Raw genomic sequence first — 17793 nt, 5'->3', positions numbered from 1 at the left:
ACTGGCTAGCAGTGTGCAGAAAGCAGAAACTGGACCCCTTCCTGACACCTTACACTAAAATTAACTCCAGATGGATTAAACACTTAAACATAAGACCTAACACCATAAAAACCCTAGAATAAAACCCAGGCAAAACCATTCAGGACATAGGCATAGGCAAGGACTTTATGACTAAAACACCAAAAGCATTGGCAACAAAAGCCAAAATAGACAAGGGGGACCTAATTGAACACCAGAGCTTTTGTACAGCAAGAGAAACAATCATTAGAGAGAACCAGCAGCCAACTGAATGGGAAAAAATTTTTGCAATCTACCCATCTGACAAAGGGCTAATATCCAGAATCTACAAAGAACTAAAACAGATTTACAAGAAAAAACAAACAAACCCATCCAAAACTGGGAGAAGGATATGAACAGACACCTTTCAAAAGAAGACATATATGAGGCCAAGAAACATATGAAAAAATGCTCATCATCACTGATTATTAGAGAAATGCAAATCAAAACCACATTGAGATACCACCTCACACCAGTTAGAATGGCGAGCATTAAAAAATCTGGAGACAACAGATGCTAAAGAGGACCTGGAGAAACATCAACACTTTTACACTGTTGGTGGGAGTGTAAACTAGTTCAACCATTGTGGAAGACAGTGTGGCACTTCCTCAAGGACCTAGAAATAGAAATTCCATTTGACCCAGTAATCCCATTACTGGATATATACCCAAAGGATTATAAATCATTCTGTTATAACGACACATGCACACATATGTTCATAGTGGCATTGTTTACAATAGCAAAGACCTGGAACCAACCCAAATGCCCATTGATGATAGACTCGACTAGGAAAATGTGGCACATATACACCATGAAATACTATGCAGCCATAAGAAACCATGAGTTTGTGTGCTTTGTAGGGACATGGATGAATCTGGAAACCATCATTCTCAGCAAACTGATACAAGAACAGAAAATCAAACACCGCATGTTCTCACTCATAGGCAGGTGTTGAACAATCAGAACACATGGACACAGGGAGGGGAGCATCACGCACTTCGGTCTGTTGGGCGGGGCCAAGGGAGGGACAGTGGGGGTGGGGTGGGGTGGTTGGGAGGGATAACATGGGGAGAAATGCCAGATGTGGGTGACAGGGGATGGAGGCAGCAAACCACATTGCCATGTGTTTACCTATGCAACAATCCTGCATGATCTGCATATGTACCCCAGAACCCAAAGTACAATTTAAAAAAATAGAGAGAAAAAAGAAAAGAATACACTAGAGCACCTGGAGAAATTCATATTTGTGGGCATCACCTTGGATTTACTGAATACAAATCTCTTGGATTAGGACCCAGAAATCTTTGATTTTAACAGGCACTCACGTGATTCTAATATAAATAAAATATACACCACCATGTGGGAAATACTTATTCAGGATATTTATATAGCCAACAGGAAGATCTACTATGACAAAGTATGCCTCCAGGTGTTTCTTCGGTTCCTCTGAACTTACCTAGTCTTCTCAGAATAAATGAAATCAAATAATAGATATTATACCTATGACATCTCCTGTAGTACAACGCTTTCAATAATTTCATCTTACAAAGCATGTGTTACCCCCAATAAATAAAAGTTACCCATATGACTTTTTATTACAGGTTGACTAGCCCTCTTCCAAATATATGAAATCTGAAATATTCCAAATTCCAGAACTTTTTGAATGTTAACATGATGTTTAAAGGAAATGCCCATTAGAGCATTTTGGTTTGGCGGTACCCAACTGGTAAGTACAATACCTATATTCCAAAATCTGAAAATATCCAAAATCTGAAACATCTCTGATCCCAGGCATTTTAGACAAGGGGTACTTAACTAGTATTATAAAATCAAAAGACATGGGTAAGTCCAGAAAATAAGCATGAATTATATGAAATCTCTAACTATTCACACTTATGTATAAGGATTTACAAAAGAAAATTACCTGATAGAATTATAGATGGCCAGTGGAGTTTGATCCTTTTCTTTAGCTATTCTCATCATATCTAACACTGCCATCCCAAGACATTCTTCCTGAGTTTCATGAGTCACAGGTACCTTTATCCATCCATGCACAAAATCATGCCGCCACTAAAAGCAAAAATTTAGAAGGAAATATCTCATTGTAAGTTTCATAACCATGTTTTAATCTACAACTGTATTTTAATCACAATTTTCAGAACATGTCCATTTACAAGCTACAAATTGGCCAGGCTGAGTGGCTCATGCCTATAATCCCAGAACTTTGGGAGGCTGAGGCATGAGGATCACTTGAGCCTGGAGTTTAAGACCAGCCTGGGCAATGTGGCAAGATCTCATCTCTACAAAAATTTAAAAATTAGCCAGGCATGGTGGCACACATCTGTAGTCCCAGCTACTTGGGGCGCTGAGGTAGAAGGATCACTTGAGCTACGATCACACCGCTGCACACTAGGCTGGGTGACAGACCAACATCCAGTTTCTAAATAAATAAAGGCATAATTAAATTCCTCCCTTAATTTTCATTCATTTGGAATAAATTTTTAATAAAAGTTCTTTTGCAAATAAAAACCGGTTTACACTAGGTTCCCAGAGTATATACAACATCAACCTATTTCATTGCATATATCTTCAAATTATATCTTCTGCATAAAAATGACCTGAATTAAAATAGATATTACTTAATTAAATATATAGTAAACTCCAATTATGTTGGAAGCATCATACTACAAATGGTGTTGGATACAAAGAAATAGCCATGTGCCCCATAACAATATTTTGGTCAACGGCAGACCACATATGTAACAATGGTTCCATAAGATTTTAATATTGCATTTTTACTGTACCTTTTCTACATTTGCATATGTCTAACTACACAAATACTTACCACTGTGTTACAATTGCGTACAATATTCAGTACAGCAACGTGCTATATATGTTTGTAGCCTAGGAACAATAATAGGCTATACCATATAGCCTAGGCATACACTAGGCTATACCATATAGGTTTGTATACCTATAATAAATGATCTTCACAGAACAATAAAATTGCCTAAGGACATATTTCTCAGAATGTATCCCCATAACTGACACATGACTGTATAAGATGTGGTCTCAGTCATCAAGGGGACCAAAATCTAGCTTAGAAGCTAAATGGAAGCAAATAATTATAATGCCAGACATGATATAGGAAGCACCACACAAAAGCTGCTTCAGGAACTTGGGCAAAGTTAAGATTATATTCAGTTGGAGTAATCAAGGAAGGTTTCATGGAAGATTTGAAACTTCACAGTGTCTTTAAAGATAAAGAAATGTATGATGAACACAAAACAGGGTAAAGAAATAGAAGGAATGAAACACACAAAAAAGCACAATGTTCAGATCCATAAACTAGTTTGATTAGGGCCTAAAGTTTATGTGAAGAAATAATGTGGATTAAAACTTAGAACAGTAAAGTTGGGGTCAGACTGCAGGTACCCTTGAATGACATCATCCTAGAAACTATGGAGATCTATTTTCATGCTGTCTCTTCCACTGGCAGAGTAGCAGTAATGATAGAAGTGCTTGAAGAAAATAAAGTGTATTCAGAGAGATACTTTAAGAGGCTGGTGTATGGCTCACATGTGAGATAATAAGGATCTAATCCAGGAAACAGAAGATACTAAAAATTTCTGGAAAAGGCTGATAACTTTATTAACTATATATTGTATAAAGAAGAGAGAAACACAAAGGTTCTAAGATTTTGACCTGGATTATTTAGCAATATGGATAAATGAGATTGAACATGTAACAGGAGAAAGAAAAAGATAGAAACCAAAAGTACAAATATTCTAAACATAATACCAATTTTCTTTGTAGAAAAAAAGGTTAAGAGCCATATTATGTAAAATAACAATATGAATTAAGGTTTTAAACCAGATAAGAGAAATATAGGGCCTTCTATACTCAACATACGTATTACCCTTCTTCTGATGTGTTAACTTGTCTCATGAAATTAAAGCTTTACCAGAACCTTTTTAAACTAATTTTATTAAAAGAAAGGTATATATAAAAGCGTATTTAACTTTCTATTCATAAAATATAGAAGATATTTTCATATAAGAAAATAAACTATTACTTAAGTACATCATCAAATAATCAGTATTAACCAAAACAAAGGCCTAAATGTTGCTAATACAAAATTAATTCAGGGAACGAGACAGATTTTTGCTCAATTTTAAATGCTTATTTCACTACACTTTTGAGAACAAGCAAGTAAGTTATACTGTTTAAGGAAGAGATAACCAATACTTGATAGATTTTTTTTTAATACCTTGCCTCAGTTCCATATAGACCCAGTAGATAAAAAATTCTGCTCCTGGGAATTTCTATGGAACTCATGACCAAAAGACAATAAATGTATGAATAGTAATAGCATTACTACAAACATAATCAACTAAATATTCGCTAGAGAAAACTTACAAATGGAAGAGTCTCAAATGCCAAAACATAATAAATACTATTCCTTATAGTATGTGCCCTCAAAAATTTCATTTAATTAAAATGAATGAAAAATTTCAGGCCAGGTGTAGTGGCTCACACCTGTAATCCCAGCACTTTGGGAGGCTGATGTAGGAGGATCATTTGAGTCCAGGAGTTTGAAACCAGCCTGGACAATAGAGCGAGAACCCACCTCTACAAAAACAAAACTAAAAAATTAGTCAGGCATAGTCGCACACACCTGCAGTCCTAGCTACTTGGGAAGCTGAAGCCAATCACTTGAGCCCAGGAGTTCAAGGCTGCAGTGAGCTATGATCGTGTCAGCCTGGGCATCAAAGTAAGACGCCCATCTCTACCAAAAAATAAAATAGAAAAGAAAGAAAACCTTTCCTCATCTGGGTAGCTGACAAAATTTGAGCTTAAGGAATTTGCATCTTCATTAGCCAGGGAAATAAAAAAAGTCACAGTCACAAAATCAGAAATGATGCAAAGAACATGAGGTAAACATCCATTTGTTGTTCAAGAGATATGAATTAATTAAAAATTGTTCACACATCAGCAATTTATTTTCTGAGCAGCCATATTTGATGATATAATAATTCCCAAAGGAAATTGAATTAAAAGGGCCATCTTACTTTGGACTTTTATTTGCTTACCTTTTCCAAATCTGTCTTTCTATAGGTACTATCTTAAGAACTTTAAAGACAGTTTAGTGGCTTACCTATTTTTTGGTTAAAGATGTCAAGATAGTCTTACACTCTAGTAATGTCACTGGCCAAATTTGCTATATATAGTCTATAACATGCATATAGTATAAAATGATAATAGTACAATCAGAGTAATCTAAATACTATCATATTTTTCTGGGCATAAATGTAGAGAAGTAAAAACATTTAAAAATAGAAAACTGCTTATGGTACTATCTAGACGTAATTTAGGATTATGTGGTGAAATTACTTTGCCATGCTAGACAAGACAATCCTTCCTAGAAGGATAAAAGTGAGTATTCTGAAATTGCCCAAAATTTTTCTAGATCAAAAATACTACACATTGCAGTATTAATGTTAGTCAAGTAGCTAAATGAATAGTTTGGGAAAACTTAGCTTACAAATGGGACTTAACTAGCATGCCACCAAAATAAACTAGCTCTGCAGCACAGGTGAAATAATGTACCCGTAAAAGCAACAGAAAGTTGTAACCTCATAAGATCCTATTTTCAAAAGGCTATTCTCAGAAGCCTCTCCCCACCCCACTCTCTTTTTATAATGGCTACAGAGATAAAGGAGCGGTATAATAAAGTAGGTTGGTGGTCAAATGATTTTCAACAAAGGTGCCAAGACCATTCATGGCAAAAAGACAGTCTTTCAACAAATTGTGCTAGGAAAACTTGATATTCACATGCAAAAGAAGTTGGACCCTTACCTTACACAAACAGACAAAAATTAATGGACCAAAGGCCTAAATATAAGAGCTAAAACCATAAAACTCTTATAAGAAAACAGAAAGCAAGCTTTATAACATTGAATTTGGTGATGATTTCTTGGATATGACACCAAAAACAAAGGAAACAAAAAAGAATAAACAAATTGAAATACATCCAAATTTAAAACTTTTGTCCATCAAAGGACACAAGCACAGAATAAAAAGGCAGCCTAGAGAATGGAAAAAAATATGTACAAATCATGTATCTTATAAGGAGCTAAGACCCAGAATAATAATTTCTACAATACAATAAAAAACAAAAAACAATTTAAAAATAGGCAAAGAATTGAATAGACATCTCTGCATAGAAGACAAACAAATGGCCAAGCAACATCTCTTCAAAGAAGATAAATAGCCAACAAGCATATGAAAAGATGCTCATGATCACTAATTGTTAGAGAAGTATGCATCAAAATCATAATGATACCACCTCATACCCATCGGGATGGCTATTATCAAACAAAGCAAAGTGTTGTCAAGGATGTCAAGAGAATGGAACGTTTGTGCACTGCTGGTATAAGACTGAAAAATAGTCCAGCCACTACAGAAAACAATGTAGCAGTTCCTCAGAAAAAATTATAAATTTACCATATTATCTAGGCTTCTGTGTATATATCCAAAAGAACTGAAAACAGGGACTCAAGGAAATATTTGTATACCATGTTCACAGCAGCAACCCAAATATCCATCAACAGATGAATGAATAAACAAAATGAAGTATATATATATACAATGGGATATTATTCAGCCTTAAAAAGAAAAGAAATTCTGGCACATGCTACAACATGAATGAACCTTGCAGACATTACGCTAAGTAAAATAAGCCAGTCCTAAAAGGACAAATGCTGTATAATTCCATTTGTATGAGATACCTAGAAAAGGCAGATTTATAGTCAGAAAGTAGAATGGTGACTGTCAAAGGCCATTGGGAGTGGGAAATAGAGAGTTATTATTTAATGGGTATGAAGTTTCTTTTTGGGAAGATGAAAAACGTTCTGGAGATGGATAGAGATGATGGTTGTACAACAGTGTGTTTGTACTTAATACAACTGAACTGTACACTTAAAATGATTAAAATGGTCATTTTTATTATATATTTCTATCACCATAAAAATAAAGTTTGTTGGTCTCATACCCCAATAGAGAAATATTTTTCCTTTTGTTGTTCATAAACTAAACTAGCCTTACTAGGCTTCTCGGAAAGGTGAACCACAAGGATCTTATGGGCTTATTTCCTATAATATTAGCAAATCTGATTTAGAACTCCTAATCTGATACCTTGAGGATACCAAATGCATATTTTTACCCAAGGGCACTAATTTATTTTCTGCCTTTAGTTTCTATTCATACCAGTCTAGCAGCACATAAAAACAAGTTATTTAATGACAAAACATTTCAATTACTATTTAAATCACGGTAACAGAGAAGAAATCATTAGCAAATATTCAAGCACAATACAAAACTTTGACACAACTGTATTAGTGAACAAGCTAGATTATAATTCTCAGACTAAATATCAACACTCAGCCACCTTCCTATAAGCAGCTACACAAACTATCATAGCTCATTTTTCATGTAACCTATTTCTCTAGAGTTAATTGCCCATTATGTAAGCCTGAAATTGTCCAAAAAATTTTTTAAATGCTAAAGAAATTTTACTATTTTAGCCACTACGTCTACATGAATCATGTTATAAAACTCAGTCTATACCTTGTGAAATCCTTAAAATGATCAAAGTCCTTAAAAAAGGAGAAAGAAATTCAAAAGGATCAACTCAAAAAAATCTATAAAATAGATTCTATTATCCATAAACCATGGGATTAAAAACTGGTGCTAAAAAGACTCAATTTTGTTACTTCTCTGCACCTGCTGTGCAAGACAGAACTGCAATTTTCCCATATGTGACGTTTTTCCTGATTAAGTGACTTATTACACAGCAGGCATTTATCATTTAACACATGTACAAGTAAGATAGTATAATCATACCTGAGAAAAAAGGTAAGACATGACAAAATCATCAAGAAGAGGAGCTTCAGCACCTCGAGATATTCCATGCCGATAGGTTCTGTTGTTGCCGCTGCAATACCAATGAGGAAAGTAAAATCTACAAGACAATAAAAACATTTGGTCAGCCTCCAAATAGTTCAAATAAAAACATACTATCAATATATAGTGACCTAAGCATACTGAAAGGTATTATCTCATACTTAGAAAACAGCTAATAGTATTAAATATAAATTCGAGACAAAAGGATATGTAGTTAACACTACAATAATATAGGCAGAAAGTACAAGAAATTTAAGTGTAAAATCAGTATACTACCTCTTTCAGCGCACAGAATGTAGAAGCAATAATAGGAAACAAAAAATGTAGAAATAAAATATTAATGAAAAGTAAAAACATAAATTAATCCAGTAACATCGGTAGAGAATCTGAAAATGCTAATTTGTATAAAAACAAATAATTGCTTCTTTAGAGAAACAGAGGTTAAAAACTTTCCTTCAAAGAAACAAAAAATACTCTATATTGATTCTTTTAGTAACACATTTATTGAGATATAATTCACATACCATAAGGTCACCCACTTAAGCATTATGCAATATGCAGTTACCATAATCTAATTTTAGAACATGTGGCCTTTCTGTCTACCTTCTTTCACTCTGCGTAATGTTTTGAAGGTTCATCCATGTTAGAGCATGTATCATTACTTCATTTCCTTTTATTGCCAAATTAATATTTCATTGTATGAATATACCACATTTTCCTTATCCATTCATGCCTGACAGACATTTGGGCTGTTTCTATTATTTTGCTATTGTGAATAATGCTGGTATGAAGAGTCATACACAAGTTTTTGTGAATACATGTTTTCATTTCTATTGCATATATATCTAAAGGGGAACTGCTGGATCATATGGTGACTCTTTGTTTCCAAAGTAGCTGTGTTTCCAAAGTAGACTGTGTTTCCAAAGTAGCTGCACCACTTTACATTCCCAGTAGCAACATATGGCATCTAAATTAGTCCAAATTCTCTAACACTTGTTATTGTTTGTCTTTCTGAGTTTTGCCATCCTTGTAGATAATTATCCCATCATGGTTTCGATTTGGATTTCTCTAATGACTACCGCTGTTGGGCATCTTTTTTTATTTTTTGTTTCATTTTTCTTTTTATTTTAAAAATCCCCTAAATTATATGGCTTCCAGGGAGCATCAGAGAAATGTAAATGTCATTTCTGTACACTTTATAAAGCAAAAACTAGACTCACAGCCACTGCCCTGAGGCATGGCCCCACGCACTGCCGGGAGACCTCCACTTCCCTCTGAGACCGTCCTAGGGGACTGCCCGCCAGTCCAGGGCTACCCCTAGGCCCCTGTACATACACCTGCGGGGCTGGGTCTGGGGCTTTAAGGCATTTTGTCTTCCTTACGGTAGTTTTGTAATGAATTTTGAAATTGGGAAGTGTAAGTTTTCAAACTTTGTTCTTTTTCAAGATTGTTTTAGCTGTGCTAAGTCCCTTTGCTTTGTTGTTGATGTTGTTGAGACAGACCTCTGTTGCCCAGGCTGGAGTGCAATGACACAATCTTGGCTCACTGTAACCTCTGCCTCCTGGGTTCTAGTGATTCTCCTGCCTCAGCCTCCCGAGTAGCTGGGATTACAGGTGCCTGCCACCACGCCCAGCTAATTTTTATATTTTTAATAGCGACAGGGTTTCACCATGTTGGCCAGATTGGTCTCAAACTCCTAACCTCACGATCTGCCCACCTCGACCTCCCAAAATGTTGGGATTACAGGTGTGAGCCATTGTGCCCCGTGTCCCTTTGCTTTTTATATAAATTTATGATTAACTTATTTCTGAAATAAAGACAGCTAGGATTTCAGTAGGAATTGCACTGAACATACAGATCAATTAAGGAGTATTGCCATCTTAAAAATATGAAGTTCTCTAACTAGGAGATATCTTTCCATTTATTTAGGTGCTTCCTTCATTTCTTTCAGTGATGTTTTCTATTTCTCAGTGCAAACATTTTACGCTTCTTTTGTTAAGTTTATTCCTAAAAATTTGTTATGCAATTGTTAACTTTTTAAATTTCATTTTTAAATTGTTTTTTGTGTATAGAAATACAACTGATTTTTATATATTGACCTTCTATTCTGCAACTGACCTGAGCTAATTTATTAATTCTAATAGTTTTTTAATTAATTCTAATAGTTTTTTATTAATTCCTTAGGATTTTTAATATGCAAGATCATGTAATCTGTGAATATGTAATCATCCTTTGGTATCTACGCAGTACTGGTTCCAAGACCTCCCACACATATCAAAATCTGCAAATATTCATGTTCCTGACATACAATGGCACAGTATTTGCATATAACCTGTGCACATCCTTCAGTATACTTTAAAATCTCTAGACTACTTATAATACTTAATACAATGTAAATGTTATATAAATAGTTGTTAGACTGTATTGTTTAGGTAATAATGACAAGAAAAAGTCTGTACATGTTCAGTTCAAGCACAACTTTTTCCCAAATGTTTTCAATCTGCAGTTGGTTTAATCCATGGATGTGAAACCCATGGAAACAGCAGGCTGACTACAGTTTTACTTCTTATTTTCCAATCTGAATGCCTTTTATTTCTTTTTCTTGCCTAATTTTCCTAGCCTGAATCTATAGAATAATGTTAAATCAAAGTGGTAAGAGTAGCTATACTTCATCTCATTCCTATCATAGAGAGAAGGCATTCAGTCTTTATTAAGTATGACATTACTTTTGGATTGTTTATAGATGCCCTTCAACAAATTGAGGAAGTTCCTTGCCATTCCTATTGGGGTTTTTAGTTTGTTTGTTTTTTTTAATAGTGATAGGATGTGGGATTATATCCAATACTTTTTCTGTATCTATTGAAATGATCATGTGGTTCTGGTCCTTTATTCTGTTAATGTGGTGTATCATACTGATTGATTTTAGAAGTTATACTAACCTTTATTTCCTGGGATAAATCCCCCTGGTCATGGTATTTAATCTTTTTGTAAACATATTGAGTATTCCTAATCTAAAAATCTGAAATCTGAAATGCTCCAAGCTCCAAAACCTTTAGAGCACTAATCTGATGTGCAAAAGAAATATAGAGTATTTCAGACTTTAGAATGTTAGATTAGGGATGTTAAACCAGTGTGTACTCTGCAAATATTCTAAAATTTTAAAAAATCCAAAATCCAAAACAGTTTTGGTCCCAAGCATTTCAGATAAGACATACTCAAGCTGTATTGCTAGATTCAGTTTGTGTTTGTTCATTTTCTACCTACAACCTTGGTCTGTAGTTTTCTTTTCTTCTAGACACCTTTGTCTGAATTTGGTATTAGGGTAATACTGAACTCATAGAAAGAGTTGGGAAATCCTCCTTCCTTTTCTATTTTTTGTGAATAACTGGTAATAATTATTTTAATGTGCAACAGAATTCACAAGTGAAGCCATTACTAATATGATTTCTTTACTTGTCATAGACCTATTCAAACTTTCTGTTTTCTTTTAGTAATTCCTATAACTTGTATCTTTCTAGGCATTTGTCCGTTTCATCTTGGTCCTATAATTTGTTGGCATTAGCTAGTTAATCATATGAGATCGCTGGCTTCAGCACATAATTATAACTATTCATTATTCTCGTAACTAGTGACACTGAGAATTTTTTTAAAGGCCATTAACTATTTGTTCTTCTTTTGTTAAATACTTCTTCATGTACATTAATGGATGCAGTGTTTTTAACTTTACATTTATAAGAATACTAACCCTTTGTTTATTTGATTTGTGGAAACTATCTTTACAATTTGTCTTTTAAGGGGAAACCTTCAGAACTTTGAAAATTTTTATAGTCAACAGTTGCAATCATTCCCATATGATTTCTTCCATTATTTTGTAGCTTACATGCTATTTTCCCACGGACTTGAATTCAATTCCAATTCAGACTTTTATAGTTTGATTTTCTTTACATTTCTGTTTACACATCAATCTGATATTTAATCAACCTATAACTTATCTGATATACATTATAAAGAAGCTGAAATTTTATCCAAACAGCTAACCAACTATCCCACCACCATTTATTGACTAATCTCTCCCTTAACATGAAAATATTTCTTCATATATTTCTAAATGTATGATGGAGTACTTTCAAGCTATACTGGCCCCGTTATTCTCATTATTTAGGTTATGGTTCTGAATTTAATTATGTGGCTTTAATAAAATACATTTTGTAGTTTCATATAATGTGAAAATATTTCCTGGGACAAAGTATTTTACAATTGCCAGATAAGTCTTCTTTCTCATGGCTATCTTATTTAATAATTCTAAATTAACATTGTAATGTATCAAATTCCCTAAAATGCCTTTGTTAGGATTTTGAGTTAAGCACATAGCATAAGAGATTGGCTTAGAGTTAAGCACATAGCATAAGAGAAATTGATCTTTGTAATATTCCATCTGACCATTCCAGTATTATGTCCTAATTCTTCATATTCTACAAATCAACTTCTAATTTTCCTATACTGTCTTATGTTTTTTCTTATTAAGACTATTCCTGGTTAGTTAAGGGTTTCTGTAGCTATATTGAATAGGATCTTCTTTATCTATTATATAACTGGTTGTTTATATATAGAATGCTATCAATTTTTTGTACATCTGTGATTTATTTGAACATTTATTGAATTCTTTCACTAATTCTGTCTTTTCAAAAATTATATCAAAAATAATATTTTGAACTCAGTGCAAATTATGCATCAGTATATTAAATATCAGTTTGCATCAGTAATTGCAAACACATTCAATTGCGTATTTTCATACAAAATAGGGGAAGGGAAAGAAGCAAAGCAATACTAAAATTTATTGAGAGAACACCAAGTGATAGGCACAATAATAAATACTATATATACATTATCTCTTTAATGAAGTACATGTGAGGTGGTTAAGAAGCAAGCTTATGAAGCAAACTAGGCTTGGATTTGAACCTGACTCCCAATTCCCAGCTATGTGAACATGAATAAATTTGAGTAAAATTATATCTCAAAGAACAAGATTCTTTATCTTTAATTTGGAAATCTAATACTTCATGAAGTTGTGATGAAAATTAAATTACATATATAATTAAATTACATATATAAATATATAAATATAAAGTTATATATATATATAAATGCTTAGAAAATGACACGTATTTGTGAGACACAATTATATCTGTTTTATCCTTTTGAGCAAAAAAAAATACTTCTAGATTTCTCTAAATAGGCATTACACATTATCATAAATTATATAAATTAACTTACTATTTGAGGCTGCAAATAAACACTGGGAAAAGTCTCTTTTCTTCATGTCAACTTTTTAAAAAGTTATTCATAAAGATGATGTGTGAAATTGCATTTTATTGTACAAAACATCAAATTTCCTTGAAAACCAGTAGTATCCCAAATATTTAGGATGCTGTTAATAAAGGCCATTCTGATCTTTTCTACTTATTTAATTATAATCATAAGGAGTTAAGTGGCATCCCACACAAACAGCTTTATTCTCAGAGTATTCTATTTAAACAACATGTATGAACAGTTTTTCTGATGGAGAAACAGAATCTTAAATGAGTGCTAACTAATTGGTTCAGGTCTCTGGTATTAAGTACCTTGCAATTAAAAAATATTTGATAATTTCTCCCACTTTGCCTTTTAGCATTAAGTGAGTTACTTTACTAAATAAAGTACCTTATTCTGTAGAGTACATTATCCCTGATTGATTCATCTACGTGGAAGACATGGTTGGGTGGATACCAGATCCTTTCTGTTTCACTCATTAAAGCAAACATATTATGATACAAAGGTGTGATGCCTAGAAAAGAAGCAGAAAAAGAAATTATTAAAGGTATATAGCAGAGTATTTACATAGCACCTATAATTTGTAATGAGGCTGAAGTAACAACTCTTAAAATCAGAACAAAATGTAGTAGCAGTCAAAATCTTTTGATATACTACCACTTACAACTGAATTATTCATCACACTTTAATACAAACATACTTCATTTTATTGCACTCTACGTTATTGCAATTTGCAGATATTGTGGGGTTTTTTCTTTACAAAATAAGGATTTATGGCAACTCTGGATCTAGTTAAGTCTGTCAGCACCAGTTTTCCAACAGCAAGTGCTCACTTTATGTCTCTATGTCACATTTTGGTAATTCTTGCAATATTTCAGACTTTTTCATTATTATTATTATATCAGTTACGGTAATCTGTGATCAGTGATCTTTCGATTACAATTATAATTGTTTGGAGCCACCATGAAGCATGCCCACATAAGATGATAAACAGAAGCAATAAATGCTATGCGTGTTCTGACTACTCCAGCAATAGCCATTCCTGTCTCTCTCCCTTTCCTTGGGCCTCTCTATTCCCTGAGACACACAAAATGGAAATTAGGCCAAGTAATAATCCTACAGTGGCCTCCAAGCATTCAAGGGAAAAGAAGAGTTACATATCTCTTACTTTAAGACAAAAGCTAGAAATGATAGTGAGGAAGGTATATCAAACGCCAAGATAGGCTAAATGCCAGGCCTCCTACACCAGTCTGAATGCAAAGAAAAAGTTTTTGAATGAAATTAAAAGTGCTACTGCAGTGAATACATAAATGGTGAGAGCAAAACAGCCTTATTGATGATATGACAAAAGTTTGAGTGGTATAGAGAGAAGGTCAAACCAGCCACAGTATTCTCTCAAGCCAAACCCTAAGCCAGAGAAAGACCCTAATTCTCTTCAAATCTATGAAGCCTGAGAGAGGTGAGGAAGCTGCAGAAGAAAAGTAGGAAGCTAGCAGAAGTTAGTTTAAGAGGTTTAACAAAAGAAATCATGTCCCTAACATAAAAACACGAGGTGAAGCAGCAAGTGTTGATGGAGAGAATGCAGCAAGTTATCCAAAGATCTTGCAAGGATCACGGATAAACAACAGATTTTCAGTGTAGACAAAACAGGCTTCTATTGGAAGATGATTTCTAGTAGTTTCATAGCTAGAGACAAGTCAGTGGTTCACTTCAAAGTTTCAAAGAACTGAATGACTCTCTTCTGAAGAGCTAATGCAGCTGGTGACTTTTAGTTGAAGCCAGTGCTTACTGATCATTCTGAAAATGTATGGCCCTTAAGAACTATGCTCAATTACCCTGCCTGTGCTCTATAAATAGAACAACAAAGCCTCGAAGACAGCACATCTGTTTATAGCATGGTTTATTGAGTATTTTAAGCCACCGTTGAGACTTAAAGCTCAGAAAAGATTTCTCTCAAAGTATTGTTAATCGTTGACAATGCACCTGGTCTCCCAAGAGCTCTGATAAAGATGTACATTGAATTTCATGTTGTTTTCATGTCTGCTAACACAACATCCATTCTGCAGCCCATGGATCAAGGAGCAATTTGAGTTTCAAATCTTATTATTTGGGAAACACATTTTGTAAGGTTATGGCTGTCATAGTGTTTCCTCTCATGGATCTAAGCAAAGTAAAGAAAAACTTATGGAAAGGATTCACCATTCGAGACATAATGAAAAACATTAATAGTTCATGAGAGGAGGTCAAAATATCGACATTAACAGGAGTTTGAAAGAAGTTGTTTCTGACTCATGGATGTCTTTGAGGGATGTAATCTTCAGTGGAGGGAGTCACTAGGATGTGGTAGAAACAGCAAAAGAACGAGAATTAGAAGTAGAGCTTGCAGATGTGACTGAATTGCTGTAATCTCATGATAAAACTTGGATGGTGAGGAATTGCTTTTCCTGGATGTGCAAAGAAAGTGCTTTCTTGAGATGAAATCTATTTCTGGTGAAGATGCTGTGAATACTGTTGAAATGACAACAATGGATTTATAATATTACATCAACTTAGTTAACAAAGCAGTGGCAGGGTTTGAGTGAATCGATCCCATTTTCAAAGAAGTTCTACTGCAGGTAAAATGCTATCAAGTAGCACTGCATACTACAGAGACATCTTTCACGAAAGGGAAGAGTCCACTGATGCAGCAACTTCACTGTTGTCTTATTTTAAGAAATTGCCATAGCCACCCCAACCTTCAGCAGTCACCATCCTGGTCAGTCAGTAGCCAACAACATCAAGGCAAAAGTCTCCACCAACAAAAAGATGATGACTCACTGAAAGCCCAGATGATTGTTAGTGTTTTTTGACAATAAAATATTTTTTAATTAAGGTATGTACTTTATGGACATAATGCTATTGCCTACTTAACAGACTACAGAATAATTTAAACATAATTTTTATATGCACTGGGAAACCTAAAACTTCATGTAATTTGCTTTACTGCAGTATGTGCTTCACTGTGATAGTCTGGAACCAAACCCACAATATTTCCAAGGTACGTAAGTATTTTAAAATATGAATGCTGAGACTCTTTCAAGCAAATATTTTTAAAACATTTCATCCAGTTTTTTCAGTTGTCCTCTGCAGAATGGTTGGTTCAACTTTTCAAGTTTCTCTGAACTGGAGGCATAATAGGAATCCATGCTTGTATGTGGTTGCAGGGAGGGAGTTGTTTTAATTAATAAGTATAAAATCACAAAAATATTTAGAGGTCATGAATACTTTCAAAAGAATAATGTAAGTTTTATTTTAAAATGTCAAGTTTTACATAATACACTAAAATTATACCCTTTGTACTATTTTAATTTACAATGAAAAATTTTAAATGTCAACTTAAAATATGAGTGCATACCTAAGTTCTTAAGATATTTTAGAAGGTACATTAACAAAAGGTTGAAGGCCACTGAACTAAAAAACCAAGAGAATACCTAAACCACGCAAGTAAGCAATACAAGCTATTTTCAAGCGTATACAGAACAATCACATATATGCATACATGTACACACACAAGCACAAACACAACAATCACATGAACCTCATCAAAACAAGTCTATAGAAGTTCCACAGAATAATTATACATACCATGTTCTCTAACCATACTTCAATTAAATCAGAAATGAATATGTAAAAAAAAATTTAATCCTATATATTTAAAACATAAGGCTCGTTTTAACTATTTTTTCCACTGTGGATAGAAATGACACATATGACAAACTGACAACAAAGACTTAAATTCTGAATTATTAACATGACCATCTACTTACAGATGTGTAATAATTTCAGTAAGTTATTTAGAATAACATTATTCAGTAGCAACTTTTAAACCGTATACTTGCATTCATTCTTTTATTTACAAATAACTTTCAAACAACTCAGAGGTCAAAGGAAAATACATTAAGAAGCATTTATAATGAATAATGATTATCAATATCATGTATTAAAAATCGTGGAATACAACTAAGTGAAATTCAAAAGCAAAAAAATTGTAGCTTTATATGCTTGTATTAGAAAATAAGAGCAAATGATCTAAGTATCTCACTCAACAGAGAAGACAATTGAGTAATCACAAAGAAAGGTTAAAGATGGGCATAATAAAAATTCAGTAGAGAGAAGTGACAAAATAAAAGATGATTCCTTGCAAAATAGATCTTTGTGAAGTATAAGAAAAAAGAGTCACACGGTGGCTCACGCCTGTAATCCCAGCACTTTGGGAGGCCGAGGCGGGTGGATCACGAGGTCAAGGGATCGAGACCATCCTGGTCAACATGGTGAAACCCCGTCTCTACTAAAAATACTAAAAATCAGCTGGGCCTGGTGGTATGTGCCTGTAATCCCAGCTACTCAGGAGGCTGAGGCAGGAGAATTGCCTGAACCCAGGAGGCAGAGGTTGCGGTGAGCCGAGATCGCGCCATTGCACTC

The 17793-nt window shown here is 34.0% G+C and overlaps 1 protein-coding gene and 1 long non-coding RNA gene across 3 annotated transcripts in view; one reads left to right on the top strand and one right to left on the bottom strand.

Moving 5' to 3' along the window:
• The window catches only part of JAK2 (Janus kinase 2), a 124779-nt gene that overhangs the window by 52425 nt on the left and 54561 nt on the right, over positions 1 to 17793 (bottom strand). For both annotated transcript variants that reach the window (XM_017496989.2, XM_017496988.1), the window contains 3 exons: positions 13723 to 13846; positions 7963 to 8080; positions 1982 to 2127 (listed from right to left, as the gene is read on the bottom strand). In XM_017496989.2, coding sequence (XP_017352478.1) covers positions 1982 to 2127; positions 7963 to 8080; positions 13723 to 13846 — 388 coding nt within the window. The remainder of the gene's footprint in view (positions 1 to 1981; positions 2128 to 7962; positions 8081 to 13722; positions 13847 to 17793) is intronic.
• The window catches only part of LOC119466773, a 22448-nt gene continuing 18507 nt past the window's right edge, over positions 13853 to 17793 (top strand). Inside the window, exon 1 of the long non-coding RNA XR_005195240.1 lies at positions 13853 to 16172. This is a non-coding gene — a long non-coding RNA (uncharacterized LOC119466773). The remainder of the gene's footprint in view (positions 16173 to 17793) is intronic.

The sequence above is a fragment of the Cebus imitator genome, unplaced genomic scaffold (assembly GCF_001604975.1).
Source record: "Cebus imitator isolate Cc_AM_T3 unplaced genomic scaffold, Cebus_imitator-1.0 Scaffold227, whole genome shotgun sequence".
In the NCBI taxonomy this organism is placed as follows: Eukaryota; Metazoa; Chordata; class Mammalia; order Primates; family Cebidae; genus Cebus; species Cebus imitator.
This window is presented reverse-complemented; position numbering and strand designations above follow the sequence as displayed.